This window comes from Cibotium barometz, chromosome 16 (genome assembly GCF_041138505.1).
Source record: "Cibotium barometz isolate CiBa-2024 chromosome 16, ASM4113850v1, whole genome shotgun sequence".
In the NCBI taxonomy this organism is placed as follows: Eukaryota; Viridiplantae; Streptophyta; class Polypodiopsida; order Cyatheales; family Cibotiaceae; genus Cibotium; species Cibotium barometz.
The window spans coordinates 31,889,718-31,898,933 of NC_141061.1; the positions used below are offsets into that span (position 1 = coordinate 31,889,718).

At 43.1% G+C, this 9,216-nt stretch overlaps 1 protein-coding gene across 3 annotated transcripts; it reads left to right on the plus strand.

Moving 5' to 3' along the window:
• Positions 1 to 482: 482 nt before the first annotated feature.
• Positions 483 to 9,012, plus strand: LOC147630562 (uncharacterized). Of its 3 annotated transcripts, none has more exons than XM_086810470.1 (3): positions 483 to 957; positions 7,834 to 7,881; positions 8,009 to 8,534. In XM_086810470.1, exons 1-3 carry the CDS (start codon positions 746 to 748, stop codon positions 8,226 to 8,228), a joined length of 480 nt encoding a protein of 159 aa, XP_086666596.1. In that variant the 5' UTR covers positions 483 to 745; the 3' UTR covers positions 8,229 to 8,534. The 3 variants fall into 3 exon arrangements, with proteins under 3 accessions (XP_086666596.1, XP_086666598.1, XP_086666597.1); XM_086810472.1 differs by lacking the exon at positions 8,009 to 8,534 and adding an exon at positions 8,549 to 9,012 and having other exon boundaries at positions 497 to 957; positions 7,834 to 7,865; XM_086810471.1 differs by lacking the exon at positions 8,009 to 8,534 and having other exon boundaries at positions 542 to 957; positions 6,974 to 7,865.
• The last annotated feature ends 204 nt before the right edge of the window (positions 9,013 to 9,216 follow it).

Below are 9,216 nucleotides of genomic sequence, written 5' to 3' on the forward strand. Positions count from 1 at the left end.
TGTAAAATGTAGGTCTCATGGAGAAAAACATGCACATGCGTTGGTGGTGTTCCTCACAAGAGGCCTTTTACTGCACATTATATACAAATGAATAAAACTCCTCCTCTACTTGGACAGTTCGACGTGTCATGTGCGTTAAGTGATCGTGCTTCTTAATTGATTTCATCATTGCAATATGGACAGTTCAACGGTCCCATAATGGTTTGTTATTCGCTTTACTACCCCTCACATGATGTTGCCATCATGCATGTTTTTGTATTCCCTAGAAAGTCATTATTAGTTACCATCGAATGAGCAAAGAAGAGCGAGCAGATAGGACAAACAAGAAGCAATCACAAAATGTCATGCAAGTGTCACTTTTTTTGGAATATATAATATATATGTATTAATATGCTATCCATCCACATGTACAACAATCATCCTGTTACACATACCAAAGGAACAGTTCAGTTTCTCAGCAAAAAAAGGGAGAACCTAGCAATTCCCCGCACCCCACAGCATGAGTAGAGCTCTTCATTCTTTAGCAGCCCACAATTCCGGTCCCACCGCAAAAGATAACTGATTATCCTATCTAATATGGTATCCGAGCTGCAAACTGGGTCATTGGTAAAGCCCTTGGGGGTGCTTTGTATGCAATATGCTTTTTTAAATTAAGACTAAGATCAAAACTTTTGCTTCTTGGGATACAAGCAGCACCTATAACAAGAAGCAAAGATATGGAAACGAGAGCAAGAGAACGTTGTGTATGGTAGGGCTTGGAAGGGCGGTTATGGCGTCGAAGAGCTTGCTGCAGCAGCTGCGGACCAAGACGGCCGAAGTGTCGCAGGCCCTTACCAAGCACGGCTGCGCTTACTACAAAGGCCTCCTCGCGCAGAACGAGTGCCACATCGTCAAACCCCCCACCGTCCTCAAGTGCCAGGAGCTGTCCAAGCAGCTCTTCTACACTCGCCTTGCCAGGTTACCCCCCCTTCCCTTCATCTCTCTCATCTTTAATCACCACATGACATTAAAAATTAGTTAGGTTTCTGCACATTTCCAAATTGCTAGATTTTACATACAACGAATTAGGCTAAACCTTACAGATATACATGTTCAGAAATCTTTGTTTTAAATTCAGCCAGGTTAACTCTTTTCTAAACTTAAAAATCAGTTAAAAGTTGTGCCTTTTAAATGTTGCATAATTTTTTTTCAAGGGGAAAATTATGCTTTTTGGACATCATCTTTTCATGCAAGAAATTAGTTCAATATTCTGCATGACGTTTATTCAGTTCATCATCATTTATGTTAGTGACAGTAGGTTAACACCATGTATTTTGCCAAAGCTACATTTTGTCATTGGTGCAGTGTGCTCCATTTGGCTATCTAGTATCTGGGGAGGGGGCACACCGGTCAACCATCTTTACGTAATCTGGACAAATCCTAGACAATAGCCCAACGTGGTCACTTTGGACAACATACTGACTCTATTTTATTCAAGTATTTGCTTGTCTTTGTGAATGGAAGCAAACCCCAGACACTTACATTTTCCACCCATGGCTTCCACCCACAGACGCATTTGAAAGCCTTATCTGTTCAAACATGAAATTTGTGTTGGCATGAGAGAGAGGATTAAGATGGGCTTAAGGAGGATCAAAGGAGATAAGCATCACCTTTATAGCATGATTAGGGAGTAAGATAATTAAGGTGTTAATGACACAATATGGAGGCAAGGCAATGGCACACTATGATCCTCATTTAATTTATAGAAAGCCTCTTATATAGGCTCATGTTACAATGCTCATGACATCACTGACGAGCTCACAAAGGTTCCCCTCATTCTTCTCCATGTATCTAGGCTCCATGTGGGCTTAGAGTCAAACTTTGTGGGCTGTGGAATCTCCTCCAATGCCACTTGAACTCCATGAGTTTCTCTAGTGAATCTGAAGCTTTTACATGAGTAGAATCAAGATTTCTACTTGTGAGGCTGAGTACAGGGCAACCTTTACAACCAGTAGATTGTGTATGGCTGAGGAGATTGATGACTGATCTTCATGAGTGTCAGCAGACACCCACCACCATACTCATTGACAATCAAGGTGCTATAGCTGTGGCACGAAACCCAGTGTTTCATGCACGTACTAAGCACATAGAGATTCATTATCACTAAGAGGATTCATGTAGGGGAGATCTCATTATCTTATTGCTCTACGCAAGACAATGTTGCAAATCTATTTACGAAGGCGCTACCTCGAGAGAAGTTTGAAGCTTTCCGCAAAGCTTTAGGCTTACTCTCCTACAGTGAATGATCTACTGCCGACCTTGTAAAGGTTCACATTGCCACTACAGGGGTGATCAGTACAGGATTGTGTGTCTTTGCCTATATGAGGTAAAGAGCAAGAGCTGAAGATGAAGTTCAGGAGAAAAGACACCAAGGACAAGAAGTAGTCGGCCAGGAACAAGAAGCAGTTGAAGTATTATGGTGCAAAACATTCGACGGTTTGTCACCGGTGGTATCTTCATAGAGGCTTCATGGGTTCGGAAGACAGTTTCTTTCTATGTTAGTGGTGATCTACTATGCTTCATCGAGGACTTGTGCATACCACTTGGGTGGAGTGCAAGCAGGTTTTGGGTGCCTGAGGATGTATCAGATGAGGCTCAGATGGAAGTGGAGGAACTTGACGAGGTTCTTATTCCTGAGCATATACTGGCACATAAGGAAAGAAAGGTACAGGGTAAGGTTTCCCGTCGCTATCCTGTGAAGTTCAAGAGCTGTTCACTGATGGATATGAAGTGGATGGAGGAGGTTCACTGATGGATGCGAAGTGGATGGAGGAGGGTGACTTAGTAGATTCACCTCAGGTTTTGCAGCTTTATCTTGATGCCTATGAGTTGGAGTCGACTCTTGTTACGGCTCATTCAGGTTCAGCAGAGCATAGGTCTGGAGCATTGCCTGATGCTCAAGAGGGGGGTAGCACCTCCGCTCCCTTGTTACAGACAGGCTCAGTTGTCAACTAGGAGTCGCTTGGTGACATCTTTGTATTCACCCGAAGGTACTGAGGTTGACAGTACATCTGCTTATGGGACTTCTATGATATTGTGTACTAGTCACATGAGATGGTAAAGTTGGGTATGGTTCACGGTCGGCCGCACCTGGAACTATAGCTGCAACTATGGCTAACTCTATGGAGGACATAAGTCTTGCGAGCAGTCCTAGAGTAGGTTTGGTTCATGGAAATATGGATCGAACTCTGTTTGTGCATGTATGCATACACTTTTTGAGGTAGAGGTATTTTTGTATTCTGGTGCCATTGGATCCTGGTACCATTGAGAATACATTGGGAAATACTCTGCATTGTGTCATGTGCTGCATGTATGTTGGTATGATACATCAAGTGCTTTATTATGTTCATGGATGCACCACTGGGTGTGACTCCTGCGGGATGGCCATGAGAACATATGTGGGAAAGTACTTGGTAGATGTAGTGTTTGGATGCATTGAGTGCTTTCATATGCTCATGTTTTACCTTCAGTCGTGGGTCCTGTGAGATGCCCATGGGCGTAAGGCTTGCGAGCAGCCCTTAGACTGTTACTTTGGAGTAGGTAGAGCATTTTGAGGAGCATATTGTTTGCGAATGCATATATGTGTCATGCATATGTGTGCCATATGTAGAATGATGCATGGTTTTGTTTTTGGCTAACACAGTTAACGTGTTTCCATTTGGTTTTAGACTTTTGATATAGGTTTTGAAGGAACAAGCAAGAGGATAGTATAGCCTATTGTGCAGGATGATTGTTTTATCATCCAGATGCATTGGAGAGCCATTGTTTTTGCCATATGGGGTGTCTTTGCTCATAAGATGCTTTACTGTGCCATTGAGTGCAATCGAGGACGCTTGCCATTTTTCAAGAGGGGGGTATGTCATGATCCTATGTTTTTCTCTGGACAAGATGCAGATGTGCACGGGGACATGGTGGACAGTGTGAATGGCATCAGGAGGGAGTGAAGATGGAAGCCCATGTGTGGATAACCCCATGTGTGAAAGGGGGCAAAGAAATTTTAGCTTAAAGGGTTTAAAAACCTTTAAAATCATTTAAAAGTCTTTCATTAAAAAAAATGTGGCCCTTAAGCTATATTGGGGCCACGTGTGCTTTTTGGGGAAAAGGAGGGGCTGCCAGGAAAAGGAGGCGCCTATCCCTAGAGGAAAAAAACGTGTGCTTTTCTGGGAAGAGGTGGACTGCATGCTGGCTGCGCATGGATGGGCCTGTGCAGGTAGTGTACGGCTGCTGTCTGCAGGTACAGCCCACGTGGCAGGTCTGACTGCTGCAGGTGCAGATTCAGGCGATGCAGGTACAGGTGGCGCAGTCAGGTACAGCTACAGGAAGTCTGCGCTACTGGTCATATCATGCTTTTTGGAAGGACTGCAGGCGGGCTATGCTACAGAAGCTACAGGCGCAAGTGAATAGCTCCTTAGGCATGCTTTTTGGAGACTAAAGGGCTGGCTGCTGTGCTGTGCTTCAGAACAGAGACACAGGCCTCCTTTCTCTCTCTCTCTCTCTCTCTCTCCCTCTGCTGAAAAGTAGACAAGGGCTGGTTTCTTTGGACACAAAGGTGGACAGGGAGCTGGTTTTCCATGAACATAGACATCATGTCGATGGCGTTCAACTGATGGAACTTTCAGCTTCTCTTTGCTTTGGATTCAGGACTGTTTTGGGACAGTTTACGAGCTGTTTTTGTTTGGCTGCAAATTCAGCTATGTGTGCTTGGGTTTTTGGCTACAGGCACAGGTCTTTTGGTTATGTTTCTTGGCATGGGAGTGATGCAAGCTCGCATGGCTGCGTGCTCATGGAGCAGATTGTTTTCTTCCTGCTAGAAAGAAACAGTGGGACCTACAGTTATGGGCATCTCTATGTTGCCAGATGTTTCATGAGGGAACAGGTAACTAGATGTATGGAAACAGGACAGAAGTTTCAAAGGGAAACAGGCCTAAGGGTTTCATGTGGAAACAGGTCGTAGGTTTTCTCGAAGAGACATGTTTTTGGGTTTCTCCAGGAAATAGGTCACATGCAGGCAGAAGGTACAGGAGTGGACACATGTTTGGTACAGCCTTGCTACTGATAGGACAGGGGACAGGGAATCCATGACAGAGATGGATAGTACCCTTGGAAGGTAGAGAGGGTTTGTACAGGTGTGTCAACTGTATGGTATGCTGTGCTGTGATACTCTCTTGAGAGACAGTTTGGGAGTCTGTGTTGTGATGCAGGAGCACTGGATGTGTCAGGGTGTGATGCTGTTCATAGTGTGAGAGGCTATGGATGGTTGTGGCAGCCTTGATCATGGGAGAAAGCTTCTGTATGCAGACTCAATGTGAGAAGAGTCTTTCGATGTGAACAATGGCTGGATTTATTTGTGGATGCCGTGTGGACGAGAAGCCAGATGCAGGTTCTTTGCAGGCTTCAGGAGTTCTACTGGGACGGCTGAATTACCAGTCTTATATTGTAATCAAAGCTCTTATATTCAATTAAAGAAATACCGCAAGGGGCGCCACTGCGATTTGGGGCCAATCGGTGTCCGTGTACTATCTGCAGGAGCACTCTAGCTCCCCCTGTTTGTTTTCCTTTTCTAGGTTCTCAATGGTGTTGAAGTGTTTTATGTGCGAGTGTTTGTTTCACCGCCCTTTGCTTTCTGAAGGCCGGTTTAGAGTACGCGCCTCGAAAGACTCGTATTTTTTAGAGATGTTAGAGGCGTCTGTTATATATATATATATATATATATATATATATATATAATGACAGATAGATATATAGTGAAAGTTGAGAGAGAGAGAGAGAGAGAGAGAGAGAGAGAGAGAGACTAGAGAGTGTATGTATGAGCCTTGAGGGAGAGAGAGAGAGGGTGTGTATGAGAGAGGGAGAGAGAGTGTGTGAAAGAAAGAAAGCTGTATTAAACGTCTGCAGAAGGCCAAAAGGACTATGAGACCAAAATAGTACATCCTCATCATCTTGATACATCATCAAGATTCAAGGGTACAAAGTAAAATGAAATGAACTGAAATGAACCGGTAGAGTATAGAGATAGCTCCAAAAGTGGGTATAAAAAACATCATCATCCTAGTGTGTTTGAACTTTGAACTTTGGGTCTTGAGAAAGGCTTAAGGGAGGGAGGGAGAGAATGTACGAGAGAGGGAGAGAGAGTGTGTGTGAGAGGGGATGCCTTGGGCCCTTCAAGCCCTTGTCTAAAGACTCAAACCAGCCCAAAAAAATATATATATATGTGGACGCCTCGAACGCCTTGTACACATCGAACGCCTCGAACTGTTAGAGGCGCGCCTCGTAACAACTATGGGGTGTACTTATCCTTTGTACCCTTGTACCACTCATTCTACTCGGTAATCATAACGCCTACAAGTGTGGCCGACCAAATCTGCTGGGTTTTGGACAATGTTTTGGCTGGCCAAGACAGCAAGATATGGGTGCCCAGCCTTTGGACTTTATGGGACAGCCCCCAATATGAATACTTGTGTAGAGAAATTGGGGGGGAAATGGTTGTAGGAGCTGGCAGGCCAGCCCCCCTAAACCTCTATATAAATGGTGTTAGGGTTTATTTGCTGATTGTCTTGCATATTTGGGTGATCACGATCAGAAGCGCAATGCTGGAAGATACTGGAAATGATCTGCAGCATCAAGGGTCAGGCTGAGCACTGGCAACTAACAGCAGTGTTTAGCTGAGATGAGGGAGGTGACCTTTTGTACTTGAACATTCAGTTGTAATCCTTCTTGTAAATGCAGTTTACAGTAGGATTTAGGTCCACTTGATGAATGAGTGCTTGTATTTTGTGTTCAGCTGCCTCTTCTCTCTCCAATAATTCTTGCACATAAGTGCAATTAGCTCACAGCCAGCCTCTTACTAGAGCAATTGTATACTTGTCTGGCTGATTTATTAGTTTCTGTTTCTTCTACAGTAGTCTTATCATAAAGTAGTATGGTTTCTTTTCAGCCTGCCGAGCCGCTATGACGCGTTTTGGAAAGAGTTGGATTTTTTGAAGCAAAAGGTTCGAAACAGGCAAGATTTGAAGATAGAAGACCTCGGAATAGGAGCTCTGTTCACAGCTGAATGCTATGCGTGGTTTTGTGTTGGTGAGATTGTGGGGAGGGGCTTTACTTTCACTGGATATTATGTTTAAGGTCAGACATTTGCAAGTTGATATAATCTTAGAAGGCTTACAGGGAGAAATATTTTGCAATGGATAAGCATGGCTTTTCTACCCGTTCAATTCTAACCATGAGAATTTCAATTAAACTAGTAGTAAATGCCCTGGTCTAAGAATTAACTATTGAGAGGAGCAAGACCTTGCTATGGATAAGCATGAATTCTTGACCAGTTCAATATCAACCATGAGAGTTACACCACAGTTTTTTGTCCATGAGGGTTACACCAAGCATTTGTTTGTCTCTGTAGGAAAATCAACTTTTTTTTGTGAGCTTGTAATCCACTTTGTTTTCACCTTGTTTTTCAAATATAATTGATGAAATCGCTGGAGTGTAATTGTTCTTCACCTTTTCTCCATGGTTCCGTGCACGGACAAAAGAGACATTGATCAGTGTGAAACTTAAATTAATTTCTGTATATATCAGAACGATGCATAATACTTGAAGATTTAAATTCTCTCTCTCTCTCTCTCTCTGTCTCTTCCCCTGCTCAAAGAGGGGGATGTTGGCATAATGGTTTATGGTTCAGGAACCTTGAGAAACCTCTACTTCAAGTTTTGTATTGGCTTTTTGTACACATTGCGCATCTGGCTTATAAATTGAATGATTCAGTGAAGTTTTTTAATTGTGGTTACATTGGTTTTGCAGCCTTGCAAGGGCAATAAAGATAGACCATAGAGGTGAAGTACATGTTTGGTAAAGAATTCAAGACATCTCTTAAACCTAATCACATTGTAAGATTAGTTAATGTGTATTGTCTTTGAAACCTGTGAGTGTGCAAGTGTTTTTATCCTTCCCTAAGTAGTTGTCACGTGTTGTGTAGCGTGGTAAGGGGATTGGAGTCGAGTGAAGATCTTGAGTTTAATCCCCACTTGCTGCTGTCGTATGCGACATTGCAATCTCTCGAGTTCACTCCCTGCTTGTTGCAGCTGAATGTGACATTGCGTGATTGCAAGGAGAGGCCCCTCTCGTGGGTAGGTGGGTATAGGGGTGAATTTGTTTTAAAAAAGCTGATTACCAAATTGGTAGTCTTATTTGTTTAAATATGCCTTCCAGGCATTGCTTTGTATTAGTAAAGAAATTTATAAATAAGGACCTGATTTTGAGACCTGATCACATAAAAGGAAGAACTTTTATAAAGGTTTTACGTTAAACACCACTTGCTTGCTTATTTGAAATGCTTTAGATAACTTCTGTCTACAGCATGCGTCCTTATTGCCTCTATGGATATTTGGTGCATGTTGATTTTAATGAGAGGTACCATGTACCTACAGGTTGCTCTTGAGCATGCACATGTTTGTGTGTAACATAAGGAATCTTTATATTTGCTACTGCTGCTCTATGTTGTGATTGAAAGCATCAGGTGAGAAGCTGAGGAATTGATGGAAGCTCGAATTATAGCTAATGATCCAGGGCCAAACGGTTGGCTGGAAACAATCAGACTTTGCATGAGAAGTGTGGTAGTGAGGAGGGATTCAGAGAAACCAAAGGTTTTCATGGAGAGGCTTAATCAAACGCTGGAATAGTCTACCAAAAGAAGCCCAAGAAGAACAATGAAAGCACAGAAAACACACAAGGAAGCACACTGAAGTGATCTGAGCATCAGCAAACTGAACCAATCAGAGAGCAATCCAAGAAGACCAGGTCAGATCCTATCACATTAGGAGGGCGACCAGTTCCTATCATTGTGTTCTTGCAGCTCTATTCTATTCTAGCTTTGTATATTCAGAATACATTGTGATTGGACCTTTGTAATCAAGCAAGCTCTGGTGCAAGCCATTCCACTCGTAATCCATAATTGCAATGTAATACAAAGCATCTTCGCAATGCCTTCTGTACTTGTAATTGTCATCCATTGCTGTCTAGAGCAAGAACTTGTTTGAGTGAGTGAGAACCAAGAGTGAGAACTGAGCGAGAGCATGACTAATCTAGGCTTGGCAACCTAGATGGTGAGACCGCAAGTCACTTGGTGTCATCCATTGCTGTCTAGAGCAAGAACTTGTTTGAGTGAGTTAGAAAGAGAGAGAACCA

Excerpts from the sequence above, each read along its gene's own strand:
- LOC147630562 (XM_086810470.1), top strand. The coding sequence starts at position 746 with ATGGTAGGGCTTGGAAGGGCGGTTATGGCGTCGAAGAGCTTGCTGCAG. Across the intron at positions 958-7,833 it reads TTCTACACTCGCCTTGCCAG|CCTTGCAAGGGCAATAAAGA; the intron begins GTTACCCCCCCT and ends TTGGTTTTGCAG. Across the intron at positions 7,882-8,008 it reads AGAGGTGAAGTACATGTTTG|CGTGGTAAGGGGATTGGAGT; the intron begins GTAAAGAATTCA and ends CGTGTTGTGTAG.